The following is a 19,295-nucleotide window of genomic DNA, read 5'->3' as shown; positions in this document are numbered from 1 at the left end:
GATTGGGTCCTGCTTCGAGTTTGAAAAACCCAAAGTTGAGTCATCAACAAGGCTCTTTACTCACATCTCCTCACCTAACAGCTTTGTATTGTATAGATAGTATGCGCTTGGCTAAGAAGCTCATAACATTGCCATCCGGAAGTATAACGGACCAACACACAAAACTGTGTGTATCCATGAACGTTTATATGTCAGGTTAATACAGTTCAGTGAGCATTACTCATAAACGCGGATGGCAAAAAACAATAACAAAGACCTGAGTGACGTCATCTTCGAACTATCTATTGGGTCCTGCTTCGAGTCAGAAAAAAAATCACAACTACACCAGGGATCGATCTCGGTCCCTTCGATTGTGAGGCGAGTGCTCTACCAACTGAGCTATCGGGACGCCCCATAATGAATAGAAGGTAACCTAAAGTTTCATATTTGTGGCTGAAAATTCCATTTCCACTGCCTTGTTCATATCGATATAATACTTTGATGACATAGGATGTACGAAGTTGACGTCACTCAGATCTTTGTTATTATTTTTAGACAGTCTGAAACTGATTAATTTTCTCTACATTATATCAACCAGACTATAAATCTTAAAGGTTACACTCAGCTCTGTGTGCTGGTATGTTTAATCTGGCTGGCTGATGTTGTTGGTATTCCACTCAAACGCATAGCATACATTGAACAACGCCTGTAATAGATAAAATGAAGTTGACGTCACTCTGATCTTTTTTATTGTTTTTTTTTTTTTTGGTCATCCGCGTTTATGAGTAATTCTCACTGAACTTTATTAACCAGACTATAAAGTTTAAGGTTACACATAGTTTTGTGTGTTGGACCGTTATACTTCCGGATGGCAATGTTGTGAGCTTATTAGCCAAGCGCACACTGTCTATACAGCTTAGTGAGAATTACTCATAAACGCGGATGGCAAAAAGCAATAACAAAGCCCCGAGTGACGTCAACTTCATTCTATCTATAGGTCAAACAACACACCTTTGTAATCGATTCTTCCATCACCGTCAATGTCCGCAGCTTTAAACATATCATCCAGCTCCGAGTCCGTCAATCTCTCGCCCAGCACTGTCATTCCGTGACGTAATTCCGGTTTCGTGATGTACCCGTCGCCATTTTTGTCAAACAAACGGAAAAGTTCCTCGTTATCTCCTGAGCAGGCTTCGTCTTCCGCTTCCACGATACAGCAGTTCATTTTGTAGTAACTGACGGCCTCCAGGAATTTATCAAGAACCATGGTCTCACTTCCTGGAAATGGACATTTATAACAGACTTTATATAATAGGTGACATAACGCCCTAAAAAGGTTTTATGTCGTGTTGAAACTTGATTTATATTCTTAAATTTGAAACTTAGATCATTCTTCTTCTTCGACACCACATATGGGACAGCGTGGCTCAGCGGTATGGTCTTTGCTTCGTACCCGAAAGGTACCGAGTTCGACTACCCGCCACGCTGTGTGGCCTTGAGCAAGTCACCTCGCCCGAGCTCACTTTGCGGTGCTACACTGCGGCTGACGCCTGGGTTATTCCAGTCTTCGCTTGGAATAGACCCTAAAGAAAAATTTCCTCTTAGGGATGAATATAGGGAATTAATTTTAACATTAGAAAAACAGACATTCGTGAATGTGAAGAGGGGAAGCAAGATGACACGCATTTTTTGAAGGACTGCACCAAGTACAATGAGCAAATGTGCGGGTATGTGCTCTAGTGGTATGGCACTCGCTTACGAATCGGAAGGTCCTGAGTTCGAGCCTCGCGCTCGGCGCATGGTTGAATCCTTGGAAAAGGTTCTCTACTCACATTCTCTCACCGTACTCAGGTCTAAAATGAGTACCTGGCCGTTAACAGCGTTGTCTTTGTCCGAAAAATTGTAATCGCCTAACAGGCGTCATGTCCTGTCCAACATGTTAAATGTTGCTGTTGACCAGGGACCCCTTGTAAAGCGCTTTGAGCACATTTAGTGGATATTGCGCTATATGACCTGAGCAGATTACAAATAGATGAAAGTAGCCAATGGACTGCAATAGATTGACTACGGAGAAAATGACGAGTATGTACTAAGCATGATAATTAAACTATTACCGTTCAGACCAAACCTGCTGATCAGCATCTGAAGTTCCGATTGGTTGGGAACAATCCCGAGAGCTCCCAAGACCTTTTTGAAATCGCTAGTTTGAATAGATCCGATCTCGTCCTTGTCATAGAGACTGAATGCTTCTTGGAGCTCTGTGGAGAAAATGGATCACGATATATCTATATACAAACACACACACACACACACACATTATTTATTACATATATATATATATATATATATATATATATATTATATATATATATATATACAGGGTGTTTTTTTTTATTATTACTACCGGTTCCAGAATTGAAATAGCTTTAAATAACTAGAAATGATAGATACATAATATATTTTTGCATAGTTTTCCATCACTATTCAAGTTTTTTGTGATAGAAATTTCAGGAAGATGATAACTATAAGCCGGTTCAATACAGTCGCGCTATTTGTTAAAAGGTAGAAATTTATCTCAGGCGATTTTTTGACGCGCAAATTAGAAGAAAAAAAATACGCGTCAAAAAATTGCTGTAGTCAAGTTTCTCCCTTTTTACAAAAAGCGCGACTGTTTTGTAATATAATGGCTTAGAACAGCATCCTGAAATTTTCACCACAATGAACTTGAATAGTGATTGAAATCCATGAAAAAAAATTAGATGTTTCTATCATGTCTAGTATTACGGCCATTTCCATTCTTCATCGGGTAGTAAAAAAAAAGCATATATATATATATATATATATATATATATATATATATATATATATATTATATATATATAATATATTAATATATTTATTATTTATGAGTGTTGGTGGGTACTCGTAGGTACGAAAGTGCTCGATAATGATGGTTAGAGCTAATATAGAATACAAATTGTCACTCACATTTTTTGTGGCCGAGACGTTCGTTTCTGTGTCTCTTTACACGTCATCAGTCGGGGTAATCCTTAATAATGACACAGAAACGAACGTCTCGGCCACAAAAAATGTGAGTGACAATTTGTATTCTATACATATATATATATATATATATATATATATATATGTGTGTGTGTGTGTGTGTGTATGTGTGTGTGTGTGTGTGTGTATATAGAATCGTGTTGGATACAAATATGGTACGGATAGTGCTCGACATGTAGCTATGGAGCGAATTATTATTCTAATATTTACCATAATGTTGGAGTCAACATTGTGGTAAATATCAAAATAATATATATATATATATATATATATATATATATATATATATATATATATATATATATATATATATATATGCCGCTCCATTATCCAATCAATCGAGCACGGTTCTCAATACGTCGACTTTCGTTAGCGACAGTATACTTACAGTTAAAGAAAGATTAGACTGATATTGTTGACATTTTGTTTATCAAATCACGTGAAGACACGCTGATTTCAATAAGGTCTTGGAATTTCAAAATTGGCGTTAAAATCCTATATTTTAAGTGCCTCCAGTTCCCAACGACATTGCTTTCCCTAAAAAAATTTATCTGCGCACATTTTTGCATGCAAAGTTGAAATTCCGATATTCAGATTGTAAACATTATTTCTATTGATCGAACGTAAAGATAGGAATATTATAATTACATTTCATTGAAAAGGAAATTAGGATAATTAACATTTAAAATGATATATAACATAGCGTAACTCTTGGTTTGAGTCAAAAGATATAAAGGAAAAGATATGTGTGAACTTACTTTTGAAAATGAGTATAATATACACACATATATATAAATATATATATATATATATATACAAATTATAACAACAAAAACCATGAAATGATAGTGCTCAACTTTTTGATTTTAAAAAATGAACTATTTATAAAATATATATGATGAGAGCGAATGCTCGAAACAGTATTGTAGAAGTTGATCAGAATTATACTTGAAGTACCTTATATATATATATATATATATATATATATATATATATATATATATATATATATATATATATATATATATATATCTTCTTCTTCTTCTAGGTTCCATGCCTGGTCCAGGCTTCGGATACTGCATGAATTATCTCTCTCCATTCCTCCCTGTCTCTTGCTTTTTCAAACAGCTCTTGGATTGTTAGGTTGGTGAAGCCCTTCAGTTGGTCTATGAGTGTTTTTCTTTGTCTCCCCCGGGCGCGTTTACCAGGTATTTTTCCACAACTTGCCAGGTATTCATTCTTATCTTTCCTTACTATGTGTCCGAAAAAGGATAGTTGTCGATCCACTATTAAGGGCATTAGTTTCCTTTGTTGGTATGTTTGTTTTAGCACTTCTTCGTTCGTTTTGTGTGCGGTATACGATATTCTCTGCATCCTTCTCAAGCACCACATTTCAAAAGCTTCAATGTTCTTTTGTGTTTCTGCATTTGTAGTCCAGCTTTCGCATCCGTAGAACAAGATTGGCCACACGTAGCACTTCAAGACTCGGAATCTAATCCCGAACGACATCTGTTTGTTTTTCAAAATGTTTCCCAGGTCCATGAAGGCCTGTTTGGCTTGAGTTATTCTTGCTCATATTATATTCTTGCTTATATATATATATATGAACCAAAGTCTCAACGACGAAGATTCAGGTTTGTGCGGGTTTTTTTTTTTTTTTTTTTTGTTTTTTTTTGTTTGTTTTTTTTTTGGTCATTTAATTCGATCAATATTTGAAGGACGATCTTTCTGGTCAAATTTTAAAATTTATGTCTTTCCAGAGTACGACAGTTGGTGAACGGCGATTTGAACATACCATAATTGTTATGATTAAAAATATTTCTTACCATAGATTTCCTCCGGCGAGAGTCCAGCCTGATAAAATAAAATATGATAATGATAAATGATCGGAGTTATAGGGAATGAGATTAGCGGAAGAGTAGCGTCCCTTGATTGGACGTCACCGGTGGAGAAGTTATTTGTAAACAAACCAACTACAAGCCAAGCGCTCCAAATACAAAATTTATTATAACGTTGATTATTATATACAGTTTTGTACAGAAATATGAATAATAAATTTTGCATTTGGAGCGCTTGGCTTGTAGTTGGTTTGTTTACAAATAACTTCTCCACCGGTGACGTCCAATCAAGGGACACTAATCTTCCGCTAATCTCATTCCCTATAGATAATATGCAGATGACGTCACTCAGGCCTTTGTTATTGTTTTTGCCATCCGCGTTTGTGAGTTGTTCTCACTAAACTGTATTAACCAGACTATAAAAGTTCATGGTTACACAGAGTTTGTGTGCTGGTCCGTTATACTTCCGGATGGCAATGTTGTGAACTCCTTGGCCAAGCGCATTCTATCTAAAGCGCTATTTAAGTTTTCAGCATTATTATTATTATTTATTATTATAAAATGAATAAATTTGACAGTTTTATAAAGCGCATTACCGAGGATTTTATTTATTCATCTTCACAACACTACTACTACATTTTCTCATTCGACTGTAGTGTTTCGTTCATCCTGTTTTGTTGAAAAAGGGGAAACCCGAAACGTCCATTTTATCTGTTTTCGTATATTAAATTGAAGCTTACATTCAATTTTACATTGTTATTTACTACATCTTCGAGCTTTGAGCAGCACCATTTACATTAGTAAAAAATAAGAAACTTGGGCTAAATTTATATATACGGGGGTTTTTTATGTTACTAATAAATTTTTTTAAAAACATCCTTAAAATCTAAATTTAATTTTCTGGTGATTTTGGTTTTACAATATATATTTTTTAATAACCATCAATGTGGAATCGACGGTCCTGATAAATCAGCTGGTAGAGCGCTTGCTTAGCACGAAAAGGTTGAAGTTGAGATTTTATTTTAGCGGGGTCTGTTAGATCTGGGGCTTAGTACTCTGAGATCTTATAGCGTCCTATCAAAGGGTAGAAAGCTATTACTATAGCCCGTTTCACCCTATAGAATCCGGGATAAACTCCGGCTCCACGGGCCTAATGCGACGTGTCCTTATTTGCAGGTCTGATAACGCAAAGTGTTATTATAATATGACCATTGCTGTAATGGAAATACCCTCAAATCTACGCAAAATATTATCTATCACAACAATGTCAAATCAAGCCCATAATTCCGTTCGGTTGTCAAACCTGCGTTAGTATAATGTGCACATTGTCCTCATGGCTAAGAAAGCCTACATAATTTACTCCGATATGTGACCCATCGTCTCAAAACGGTATTATGTCGGAACGAACCAGATGCTTAAAAGCCGAATTAAATGTTAAACTGGTAAAAGATATAAATTGTTGGCATTACACCCTAAAATATGGTATCCATTCTTCTCAATAAAACATACAAACTCAACACAAGTCTATATTTCTGGCTATAAATTAAATTTTCAACATCTTAACTATCCCGACTTAGTACCGTTTTGAAGCGAAGGGCACATATACTACCATTTAGAATGGCGGGTCACATAATTTTTGAATCAAGATTGATTTTGCCAAAAATCTTACGGTACAAATGATCATGCATAGCTAACAACATGTCATTGAATTGGATATTATGATTCTTCTTCCTCAAGTACCAAGTCTGTGCCAGACATCGGTGATCATGGTACGCCATTTATCTCTCTGATCAGATAACCTCAGAAATCTAATATTACTCTTCTCTTTATTTGTCACCCAGCTGTTCAAACTAATCAAATATGTTTTTCTTGGTCTACCTTTTACTCTTTTTACCTTCTATCTTTCCTGTGGGAGCAAGATGTAGGTTATTATGATAAAAGTGTAAAAGACTGACTTACCATTTTTTCTCTTGATTTGTAACACAATATGAATGAATGAACGAATAGCTGAATGGATTAGTGAGTGAGTGAGTCTGAAATATTCTTTAGTTTTAGCCTCGAACAACACACTTGTCGCGGTTGGACGAAGTTTTTGCAATGCCAAGGTCACATGTGGGGTCAATTGTGGATTATCTGATATATCCAATCAATAAAACAAAGCAAAAGGGTAATACGGTTGGATAATAGACAGAACCAAAAAGAAAGACACTTAGGAAATTATAAAGAAAAAACGTTTCGATTTCACATTTCACAGCAACGTGTTGAATGCTGCTGATAACTTGGGACTCCTTATAAAACGGTTTGAGCACGTTTAGTGGACATCGGGCTGTATAGGTGTTCAAAATGCTCAAGAAAATTCCCACCAAACCATTTTTAATATCCAATCATACCACCATTTTTAATATCCAATTATACCACCATTTTTTATATCCAATCATACCACCATTTTTAATATCCAATCATACCACCATTTTTATATCCAATCATACCACCATTTTTAATATCCAATCATACCACCATTTTTAATATCCAATCATACCACCATTTTTAATATCCAATCATACCACCATTTTTTATATCCAATCATACCACCATTTTTAATATCCAATCATATCATAAACAGCAAGAACTGCACGGAACTGCATAAGACACACGCATGGCACAAGTTCAGCCAAAATATCGATGGCCTTACATGCTCCTTCCTGACTCTCATCAGCTGAGCTCAGCGTATGAGATCCCTAATCAAGACTGTCACTCCTGAGGGGTGAGGGGATGGGGGGGGGGGAGGAGGGTTCCAGTGCGCGCCAACCTACATCGAAGCTGCTACCGATATTCACCAGCTTTGCCCAGTCTAAGAGACACGTAGGTCAGCATTGCCCAGCCCAGTTAAGAGACCTCTAAGACTGTTCTGTCCAGTCGCTTCAATGGGGTTCCAATTCCTGTTATTCTTTTTACCTTTTGTATTTCCTTTGAACATCGTAATAAATGGTGGTCGACTTTTAAAAAATCGGTCTCTCTTGTGGACGTAGTCTTCTCGAAACTGAAGGACTTCCGTACCAGCGAGGGAAGCAATGAGCGGCTTCAAACTAAGATCGAGAACTTTTCTAACAGCGGCCACCTACAGGCACACGCTGTGGCAAAAGATCCTGAAACCGCGGGACATCTGGTTACGCGTTGTATTAAGACAAGGCTAGACTACCTGGTGGATTTGCGATTATACACGAATGCGGCAATGAATTCGCCGCCTGGACCCCCTCGTGGATCTTTACCTTGCAGTTGGTGAGGGGGCTTGAGGCACACGGGAGGGCAAAGGTGTAAATCCCGGTCGACCGTCACGAGACCATCCCGGGTATCGAGCCAACGAGCCACATGAGCTGCTCGCCCCGGTGTGTGACTAAATTTGATCCAAACCCGGTGCCCGAATAGCAGCCCTATCCCGGGCGCCACACTATTGTCCTTATGTCGAGTCCCAAACAGTCCCGTCAATGGCGAAGCGGTCTGCCGCCTAGCCAAATAATACCGCGTTCGTGTCGCCCGGGTCGTCGGCACGTCCGAGAAAAAAGCAAACGTCCCATGCATCAATCGATTCGCGGCCTGCCGATTGGAAAATGCGACGGCGGGGATGGCGAACTGACGCGTATATTGTCCCTGAACGTCGAGAGCCAGAGTATGGCAAAAAATGAGCTTTTATCAAAGCTACTGGCCGTTCATTGCGTTGATATCCTCCTTTTACAGGAAACCCACCTTTATTCAGGCGCGCAATCTTCCCGATTCCAGATCCCAGGCTATACGGTGGTCCAACGCGAGGACACTTCGAGGCTCAAAGGAGGGGTTAGCGTTTACGCTAAAGAGCCATCGAAGGTAAGGGTCATTGAGAGCGTAACGGACAGCAATGGGGTGAACCGAATTTCCGTGGAAGTAGGTGGACTGTGTTTGCATAATATTTACAAACCACCTAGAGCGACTTGGACTACACCACCGGTACCGGTGGTCAGCCATCCTTCCATCTGTCTGGGAGACTTTAATAGCCACCACCACGAATGGGGCTACCGAGACTGCAACGAGGCAGGAAGACAACTCCGCTCATGGATGGACTGTAATGATCTACACCTAGTGTACGATCCTACAGCCAAGGGTACCTTCCGGGGTACCCGCCACAAGAAGGAGTATACTCCAGACCTCACCCTCGTAACGAAAGGCGCGAACGGTGAACCGTTGCAGGTGAAGCGGACAGTCCTCGGGGACTTTCCGCATAGCCAGCACAGGCCGGTTCTTGTCACAGCTGGGGTGACAATACCGAGGGTGCAGTCTCTCCCACTTTGCAGATGGAATTTCAGGAAGGCTGACTGGGAGGAATTCAGTTCCTATATCGAGCAGGTCTGCCCTGCCATTCCTCCCAAGTCCAAGAATATAACCAGATTTAGTAGGCTACTGGTTAAGAGCGCTCAACGCTCTATTCCACGGGGCAAACGGAAATTCTACACCCCTTGCTGGACAGCAGAGTCGGAAGAGCTGTACCGAGAGTACCAGCAGACCCAGTCCCAGGACACAGCCGATAGACTACTCCAGTCTCTGGCAGAGGGAAGGAAGCAACGGTGGCAGGAGACCGTGGAAAGTCTCGACTTTACACACTCCAGCCGCCACGCTTGGCGTTTGATAAAGAAATTGGACCCAGATCGGAATTTCGCGAAGGCTGCACCGGAATGCGAGGCAGACACAATTGCCAAGAATATTAAGAACCGTAGCAAGCGGGTCCCTAATCAGGCTTTTGAGCGCGGTGTCCGCAAGGCGTACCGTACGATTTTGGACTCGCTACCTGCGGAGGAGTCGGACTGGACGGCCCCGTTCAGTCCCCGAGAAGTGGGTGCAGCCATTAGCGAAGTGAAGAACGGCAAAGCAGCTGGGATAGATGGTGTATATCCCGATATGGTGACGCATCTGGGCCCCAGGGCACGGGCCTGGCTAGCAGAGGCAATGTCTGACATCCTTGCAAACGGAAAGCTTCCACAAGTGTGGAAGCATGCGAAGATAGTTGCCATCCTGAAGCCAGGGAAGCCGGCGAAGGAGGCAGACAGTTACAGACCCATATCGCTGCTGAGCTGTCTTTACAAACTGTTGGAGCGTGTTCTATTAAACCGATGGGGGCCGGTCCTAGACGCTGCCCTGCCACCTGAGCAGGCAGGCTTCAGGGAAGGGAGGTGCACCACGGAGCAGGTCATTGCCCTTACAGAGCATATTGAGCACGGGTTCGAGAGAAAACAGCAAACAGGTGCTGTGTTTATAGACCTATCAGCGGCGTACGATACGGTCTGGTGCGATGGGTTAATGCTCAAACTTGCAAAAATCATAAGGTGCAAAAAGACCTTGAAGTTGTTCTCTTCGATCTTAGGGGAAAGGCAATTCCACGTCGCGCTGGGAGACGCCACGAGCAAAGTTAGGAAATTGAAGAATGGGGTCCCTCAGGGTCGGTACTTGCGCCAATGTTGTTTAACGTTTACATTAGCGATATGCCGAACACTTCCTCCCTGAGGCTGGGATACGCAGACGACTGGGCACTCGTTACTCAGAGTAAAGTGTGGACCCGTCTCGAGAGCGTACTCAGCGAGGACGTCACCAGACTCAAATCCTACTTTGACAAGTGGTACCTGAAGATGAACACTTCAAAAACCGTGGCCACTGCATTTCACTTATGCAGTGGTTGGCACACCCGTAAACTGAATGTCCTAGTCGGGGACCAGCCACTCCCATATGAGCCGCGTCCAAAATACCTAGGGGTGACGCTGGATCGCAGCCTTACCTATCGGGTTCATCTCGAAGGGGTTGCCCGGAAGATAGAGAAGCGGAATAGTCTTCTGAGGAAGCTGGCGGGATCGACTTGGGGCGCTAGCCAAGCGCTCCTGAGAACATCCGCCCTGGCACTATGCTATTCCACCGCGGAGTATTGCGCTCCAGTGTGGGGTAGAAGCAGAAACGTTGAGAAGGTGGATGTAAAACTTCGCAAGTCGATGCACATAGTGTCGGGAACGCTAGCAACAACCCCTAGAGAATGGGGCCCGGTGATGGCAGCGATCCAGCCCCCCGATGTCCGGAGGGAGACCATTACGGGAAACTGGCTGAGTAAGATCAAAGAGAGAGGGAATGGGGATACCCCTCTCATGCGCATAATGAACGGTGCCCCCGTTTCGAGCCGAAATAAGTCCCGGCAACCCTTGTACGCAGAATCCCTGACTACGGACAGAGCTGCACATACGAGATGGAAGTCGGTTTGGACGAATTCAATCCCTCGTGGGGGCGGGGACCTACACTCCTCTAAGCTTGGTGAGAAGTTGCCAGGCTTTGATACCAGTAAGAGGAGACACTGGGTAGCTGCGAATCGGCTTCGGTCGAGGAGCTGCCTAACGGCCGGTGCGTTACATCAGTGGGGTCTAACTTCCTGTCCTTTATGTCCACGCTGTGGGCAAGAACCCGAAACGGCAGAGCATCTAGTCGAAAGGTGTGTTGTGACGATGCTACCGGGCGGGTTCGCGACGGTGCACGAATGCGGACCGGACTTTGCTGATTGGGTCGATCGTCATAACATAATAGTGTGAACCATAAGAAGCTGCTGCTGCCGCCTGGATAGAACTTTATAATATTGTAATTTTAATTATGCCTGTTCCGCCACGACATCATAAGATATCGTCGCCTAGGCATTTCACTAAGGAATATAGATAACTCATCAAACAAGATGTCTGATGTCAACAGGAATCACCCATGTTGTCCAAGTGAGCAAATTGGGGGTTAATAATCTTGTTCAAGGAAAAAAACCAAAGTGCCTGAAGCGGGGCTCGAACCCGGGTATTTCCGGTCACAGTGCAATGCCTGAACCACTCGGCCACTTCGTGTGACAAAACCATGAGAAGATGCTGTTGCCTACACTAAATATACATTCCCACTTAATTCAAGGTAACTAATGAGGTGCAAATTGTCTTACCCAATTACCTATCTCCGATGCCAGATAAAATTCTGATATGATTACCTTCCTCCCTATCAAGTTACTTATCATTCTCATTATAGCTTGATTTTAATACAAAATCAGTCACCGTGCCCCTCTTAGCCCGTCGTCTCGTGCATGGCTTCAATCACTTGACCACATCAGGTAGTCTACTGGAGTGTCCAATGGGCATGATCTATATTACCTTTCCATGTGCTCGAGGTCATTGTTCACATTGCAGAATGTACTCAAAGCGAGCCACATAATGAAAAGTATTCACAGCTTTTGAAATATCTGTCATCACGATTGGTCATTTTGTTCAGCTTGACATATGGGTATGTTTACAATTTTCATAAACAAAACAACGTGTTTACATTTGTTAAGAGGCATCCAATCGTTGGAAAGCAACACATCATGTGATTGATGACTCGGTTGGACGAAAACTCTCTCTCTCTCTCTCTCTCTCTCTCTCTCTCTCTCTCTCTCTCACACACACACACACACACACACACACACACACTCTCTCTCTTTCTTTATTTCTCTCTCTCTCAACTGTCTCTCTCTCTCTCTCAACTCTCTCTCTCTCTCATTCACAGGCACACACACACACACACACACACACAAACATACGCTCGCTTTCTCGCTCTTTTTCTCATTCTCATTCTAACAATCTCTCTCCACCGCCCCCCCCCCCCCCAAACTCCCCTTCTATCTCTCTCAATCAAGTTTACAGAGATTGTTTGGCCTGATAAGTGCAGGCAGGTCCAAGGCCAGATATGATAGGATTGACTCTTCCGACACATTTTGTGTTTTAATCTAACAAAGTGCTCCCCAGCATGTGATAAATAACAATGTGAAATTGAATGTCGGCTTTAATCCAATATACGAAAATAGACAAAATGGACGTTTCGGGTTTCCCTTTAATCAACATAACAGGACGAATGAAACACTATAGACGAATGAGATGGCCACTACCACATTATCTCATTCGTCTGTAGTGTTTCATTCATCCCGTTTTATTGATAAAGGGGAAACCCGAAACGTCAATTTTGTCTGTTTTCGTATATTGGATTAAAGCTTACATTCAATTTCACATTTTTATTTATTTCTTCGAGCTTCGGGCAGCAACATTTACATCAACAACTTGTGTGACACTGTATTTTTTTTAATATTTCATTTGTCACGTGCACTCGCCTTATCAAATGAAACCATTTATATCAAGACCAATGTATTTTTTATAAACAAAAATCTTTACATTTTTGTAGCGGTGTCCAGAGAAAAGTCAATTTTGCCTGTGCAGTTAGTCCTTGGTTCCAGACCAAACCAGGATAATATTATCGACAAGTTTCTTCTACGTCAATGGACCATGACCAGTGTGTTATGGTATGGGTCACTTTCCAGTTCTGGACACACATAATATACACACTACACACAACAGCAGACATAATGGTGAGTAGAAATCGTCTCGTTTATTTTCACGAGATCTCACGAGAATCCCATTTGTTTCTAACGTAAATTTCTATTTACCTCATCTTTCAATATTTATTATAGATGGTTCGAAGTTGACGTCACTCAGGTCTTTGTTATTGTTTTTTTTTTTTTGCCATCCACGTTTATGAGTAATTCTCACTAAACTGTATTATCCAGGCTATAAAAGTTCATGGTTACACAGAGTTCTGTGTGTTCGTCCGTTATAATTCCGGATGGCAATGTTGTGAGCTGAGCTTCTTAGCCAAGAGCATACTATCTATAGATCGAACGAAGATGACGTCACTCAGGTCGTTGTTATTGATTTTGCCATCCACGTTTATGAGTAATTCTCACTAAACTGTATTAAACAGACGATAAAACTTTATGGTTATACATAGTTTTGTGTGTTGGTCCGTTATTGACATCCGGAATAATTAAGTATAACATTTACATTTAATATTACTTTCAGCAACAAATGAACATTACATTTTAAAGTTTATTACATAGAGCGTAAACCATTGTATTCACTAGGGACATAAAGGTGAATAAGCTCAGCACACCTAAGAAGTAAATTTAGTACAAGTCTCGTGTGATGTCTCCTTCGAAATAAAATTTCATACATCGTCCTACAAGTTCTATACAGCAATTTATTACCATGTCCATCATTGGAATTAAACCCCATGTAAACCGTTTTGAGCACAGCTGATAGATATCGCTCGATGGAAAAGGCCATAATTACACAAAGCACGGGAAGAAAAGAAATCAAAAGAAAAATGTCTCAAGTCTAAGTGTGAGCAAAAATAAAACCAACTTGAGCTTTTATATAGCGCAATATCCACTAAACGTGCTCAAAGCACTTTACAAGGTGTCCATGACCAAGAACAACACGTAACATTTAGAACGTAATATGACGCCTATGAGGCGATATTGCAATTTTTTCCGACAGAGACAACGCTGTTACCAGGTACTCATTTTACACCTGAGTAAGGTGAGAGAATGTGAGTAAAGAGCGCTTTCCAAGGACTCAACTATGCGTCGAGCGAGTCTCGAACTCAGGACCTTCCGATTCGAAAGCGAGTGTCATATCACTAGACAACATAGACGCACAATAGCAAAAGTTCTATATTCTGAGCAGATGTTATAATAAGATACATTTCTTCACATTTAAACCATAAACCGTCTGTAAGATAGAAATCTTGTACAATATTATTTCAAGTCTTTTACAATAGCAAAGGGAATGAAACAAAACCTTGTGAGATATTAGCAATGTTCTGAAATAAGTCTCATAAAATGTTGAATGTTTCATTTCTTTGTGTCATTTATACAAAAATTCTCGTGTATTTGGCGAATATTGAAGGGGATATTATTAAAACTTTGTTGTATCTAATAATATTATAATTATATTATACTATAATCAAAAAAGGATACATTGATTTTATATATATATATATATATATACATATATATTATATATATATATATATATATATATATATATATATATATGAGTGTTGGTGGATACTCGTAGGTACGAAAGTGCTCGATAATGACTGAAGACGTGGACGTAAGCCACAGAAACGTACGTCTTGGCCATATATAATGTGTGTGACAATTTATATTTATATATTTATATATACATGTATATATATATATATATATATATATATATATATATATATATATATATATATATATATATATATATATATATACTTCATTTACTGTTTCAGGTTGACAAACTCACTCATGAAATGATAGGAGGTAAGATTTTATATAAGCAATAATATTTTTTTCTATTTCAAAAAGATTCTCGCCTCAGTACATTATTATTAAACATATACACCCCTCTCCTCTCTTTTAGGATTTGAATATTCTAAATATATACAACTATTAATAGGCTTCAACAGTCGTGACGTCACTCCCCTCGTAATGACGCATAGTAACTGGTTCTAAACTGTCGGAACAATGGCGGAAGCCCTTATGAAATACTTCTCCGACGACCGTGTATCCAGAAGTGAAATACATTATAAATCTGATCATGCGTTGACTTATACATTCTGATCACATGACATGTGAAAAAGTTCTAGCCAGCATAAAGAATAAAAAGTACCGATTTTCTTTATTTAGAACCAAGCAGCTCGTTGCTGGCTGGACGTGACATCAGACTATTGAATCCTATTCACACTGAACTGAAATTTTGACGATAGGTTAGGTCTACTGTCCCCATTTGGAGACAAGGGAAGACTAGAATAGCGCATGCGTCAGCAGGAGTGCAATGGTGCAAAGTGAACTCGAGCAAGGTGACTTGCACAGTGCAAGAAAATTGTGTTGAACCACTTTGGGGTATAAAATGAGTGAAGTTCACATCACTCATCTCTTGACCGCAGGCAAAACCATATCGATCAGATTATAAACGTCAAAGGTTTCTGTGTGTTAGTACCTTTGATATGGTGGGTAGAACTGGTGAATAATTCATCCAAATACATACAATCAATAGCTCAAGAACATCACATCGTCCTGAGCAAGGCCTTCGGATGCAGCCAGGACTCTGTGTGTCTTCTCTCAGATAAGTTTTACTATCTATGTGCGCTTCTTTCATGTATCCTTGAGTGAGAGATTGTTTGGTCGTGTTGGCATTATTTTGCACTGTTAGACCATGTACTCATTCCCGATTCATGTCAGATTATGTGCGTGAAAGACCTAATGGGCAGAGTTTGCTGTCATTGTTGATTATCCAATCACTGACGGCAATTATTATTATTATTATTATTATTATTATTATTATTATTATTATTATTATTATTATTATTATTATTATTATTATTATTATTATTATTATATTATTATTATTATTATTATTATTATTATTATTATTATTATTATTATTATTATTTATTATATTATTATTATTATTATTATTATTATTATATTATTATTATTATTATTATTTATTATTATTATTATTATTATTATTATTATTATTATTATTATTATTATTATTATTATATATTATTATTATTTTATTATTATTATTATATTATTATTATTTTATTATTATTATTATTATATATTATATATTATTATTATTATTATTTATTATTATATTTATTATATTTTATTATTATTATTATTATTATTATTATTATTATTATTATTATTATATTATTATTATTATATATATCATATATTATTATTATTATATTATTATTATTATTATTATTATTATATTAATTATTATTATTATTTATTATTATTATTATTATTATTATTATTATTATTATTATTATTTATTATTATTATTATTATTATATACATTTATTTTATATTTCACTATATCAAAATATATTAATATTATTATTATATTATTATTATTATCATTTATTATTATATATCATCATCATTCATTTTATGTATTTTGTTTTGCAACCAATGAGCCGATAATAATCCAATTTATCCGATCTGCAAATATAAGTATCTATGCACGCCAAATATATCCATGGTTGAATGTGTTGTGGAAAAATATGGATGAGTTCATCTTTGTGAGCATGGTAGATGTTAAATGGTTCTTGCATGGTTATATGTGACCCTTCGCCTCGAAACGGTATTAAGTCGGGTTGGTTAAGATGTTGAAATTGCATTTATACAGAAATATCAGACTTGTGTGGTTTGTATGTTTTATTAAGGAGAATGGATACCATATTTTAGGGTGTTAATGCCAACAATTTATATTTTTTGACCAGTTTAACATTTAATTCGGCTTTTAAGCATCTGGTTCGTTCCGACATAATACCGTTTTGAGACGATGGGTCACATATGGCAATGGTTCTCATGTCATTTTCTAGGATTTGTTTTCGTCAATTCAATTCACGTTCTCTCTGTCCCTGTCTCGCCACCAGAATTCAAAGCGGCTTTCAGTCTTTTCGACACAGATGGCGATGGCACCATTAATATCAGGGACTTGGGAACGGTCATGAAATCGCTTGGCCACAATCCTACGGAGACTGAACTCAAGGACATGATTGACGAGGTGGATCAGGATGGTAAGAAAGGTCAAGGTCAAGGTCAAATACGACCTATTTTTACTTTATGGTATTATATTAGAGTGAACTTGTTGTCAAAGTGTGATATTTGAGTTAAATTTCATGTCGCACCATTAATATCAGGGAGCTGGGAACGGTCATGAAATCGCTTGGCCACAATCCTACGGAGACTGAACTCAAGGACATGATTGACGAGGTGGATCAGGATGGTAAGAAAGGTCAAGGTCAAATACGACCTATTTTTACTTTATGGTATTATATTAGAGGGAACTTGTGGTCTAGTGGTATGACACTCGCTTTCGGATCGGAAGGTCCTGGGTTCGAGCCTCGCTCGGCGCATAGTTGAGTCCTTGGAGAAGGCTCTTTACTCACATTCTCTCACCGTACTCAGGTGTAAAATGAGTACCTGGCTGTTAACAGCGTTGTCTCTGCTGGAAAAATTGTAATATCGCCTAACAGGCGTCATGTCTCGTTCTTCATGTTACGTGTTTTACAAGCTTTACAAGGCGTCCCTGACCAACAGCACACGTAACATATAGAACAAGACATGACACCTGTTAGCTGATATTACATTTTTTTTCCGACGACGACAACGCTGTTAACGACCTGGTACTTATTTTACATCTGAGTACGGTTAGAGAATGTGAGTAAAGAGCATTTTCCAAGGACTCAACTATGCGCCGAGCGAGGCTCGAACCCAGGACTTTCCTATCCAAAAGCGAGGATCATATCACTAGAACCACATAGCCTCAATAATTGTAATAATTTCTTTTGTTTGTACAGGTAGTGGGTCTATTGACTTCCCTGAATTCTTGACGTTGATGTCCAGAAAATCTCACGACTCGGAGACCGAGCAAGAGCTGAAGGAGGCGTTTCTTATTTTTGACAAGGACGGTTCTGGGTATATAACAACTTCTGAACTGCGTCACGTGATGTTGAACCTGGGTGAACGGTTGACAAATGAGGATGTTGATGAAATGGTCAGAGAGGCCGATGTGGATGGCGATGGAAAGATTGGTTATGAAGGTTAGAGTTTTGGACTTAAAGATAGAACGAAGTTGACGTCACCCAGGTCTTTGTTATTGTTGTTTGCCATCCGAGTTTATGAGTAATTCTCAATAAACTGTGTTAATCTGACTATAAACTTTCATGGTTACACATAGTTTTGTGTGTTGGTTCGTTATACTTCCGGATGACAATGTTTTTAGCTTCTTAGCCAAGCGTATACTATCTATACATCGAGCTAAGCTAGGAAAGAGTTGCTCCCCTTTGTTATTAGCTAATTTATTTTTGTTACAGCTTAAGTAGCTATTATTCATTATGTCCATTGTTTAAAATATTATTTGTGATTACAAATATCAGAGTGGCATGCCTTACAGAAGGATGCACTCTTTGCTCCTTTCTTTCCATATTTGAGTTATTTATACTATTTTCCGAACTTACAATGTTGTTGCTTTATATTTGTATATTATACTCTAACTTATACTCAGTAATAAAACTGTTCTCTCACATAATCACTTCTTAGTTGAGTGATTCCACAATAATACTCTGGTGTCCCGTCAAAAACACAAAAGTTAGTTAAACATTATTTATAGATAGTATGCGCTTGGCTGAGGAGCTCACAACATTGCCATCCGGAAGTATAACGGACCAACACACAAAACTTCGTGTAACCATGATTGTTTATAGGTAGGTTAATACAGTTTGGTGAGAATTACTCATAAACGCAGATGGCAAAAAAAAGCAACAAAGACCTGAGTGACGTCATCTTCGTACTATCTATATGCCTGAGGCAACAAAAGCAAAAAAAAGCACACACATTTAAATTCTTCTTCAAGTGTGTGTTTTGAAATTGACTTTGAAGGGGTTTGGTTGAATTCTTTGTCATGTTATGAAAGGCGTTAGTTTCTTCAATGGTATTGTTATCTCAAT

At 38.8% G+C, this 19,295-nt stretch overlaps 2 protein-coding genes across 2 annotated transcripts in view; one reads left to right on the top strand and one right to left on the bottom strand.

The window, feature by feature from the left end:
• Positions 1-970: 970 nt before the first annotated feature.
• On the bottom strand, positions 971-12,046 carry LOC144963093 (neo-calmodulin-like). Its single transcript, XM_078896746.1, has 4 exons — positions 12,006-12,046; positions 4,838-4,896; positions 2,094-2,237; positions 971-1,257 (listed from the first exon to the last, which is right to left on the bottom strand). Exons 1-4 carry the CDS (start codon positions 12,044-12,046, stop codon positions 971-973), a joined length of 531 nt encoding a protein of 176 aa, XP_078752872.1.
• Positions 12,047-12,984: 938 nt separating this feature from the next.
• Positions 12,985-19,295, top strand: part of LOC144963419 (uncharacterized) — a 7,342-nt gene continuing 1,031 nt past the window's right edge. The window contains exons 1-4 of the mRNA XM_078897422.1: positions 12,985-13,302; positions 15,054-15,084; positions 17,220-17,363; positions 18,147-18,389. Coding sequence (XP_078753548.1) covers positions 13,213-13,302; positions 15,054-15,084; positions 17,220-17,363; positions 18,147-18,389 — 508 coding nt within the window. The 5' untranslated portion in view covers positions 12,985-13,212. The remainder of the gene's footprint in view (positions 13,303-15,053; positions 15,085-17,219; positions 17,364-18,146; positions 18,390-19,295) is intronic.

This window comes from Berghia stephanieae, chromosome 1 (genome assembly GCF_034508935.2).
Source record: "Berghia stephanieae isolate SIO BIC M18660-M18661 chromosome 1, UCSD_Bste_1.3, whole genome shotgun sequence".
Taxonomy (NCBI): domain Eukaryota; kingdom Metazoa; phylum Mollusca; class Gastropoda; order Nudibranchia; family Aeolidiidae; genus Berghia; species Berghia stephanieae.
Note: the sequence above shows the minus strand (reverse complement) of the source record. Positions and strands in the feature narration are given on the sequence as shown.

Bases quoted from the DNA above. Each gene is read 5' to 3' on its own strand.
- LOC144963093 (XM_078896746.1), bottom strand. From the start codon at position 12,046: ATGCCCATTGGACACTCCAGTAGACTACCTGATGTGGTCAA. The intron at 4,897-12,005 runs GTGATTGAAGCC...TTATTTTATCAG, and splicing joins AGACTACCTGATGTGGTCAA to GCTGGACTCTCGCCGGAGGA. The intron at 1,258-2,093 runs GTAATAGTTTAA...GTCCATTTCCAG, and splicing joins CAGCAGGTTTGGTCTGAACG to GAAGTGAGACCATGGTTCTT.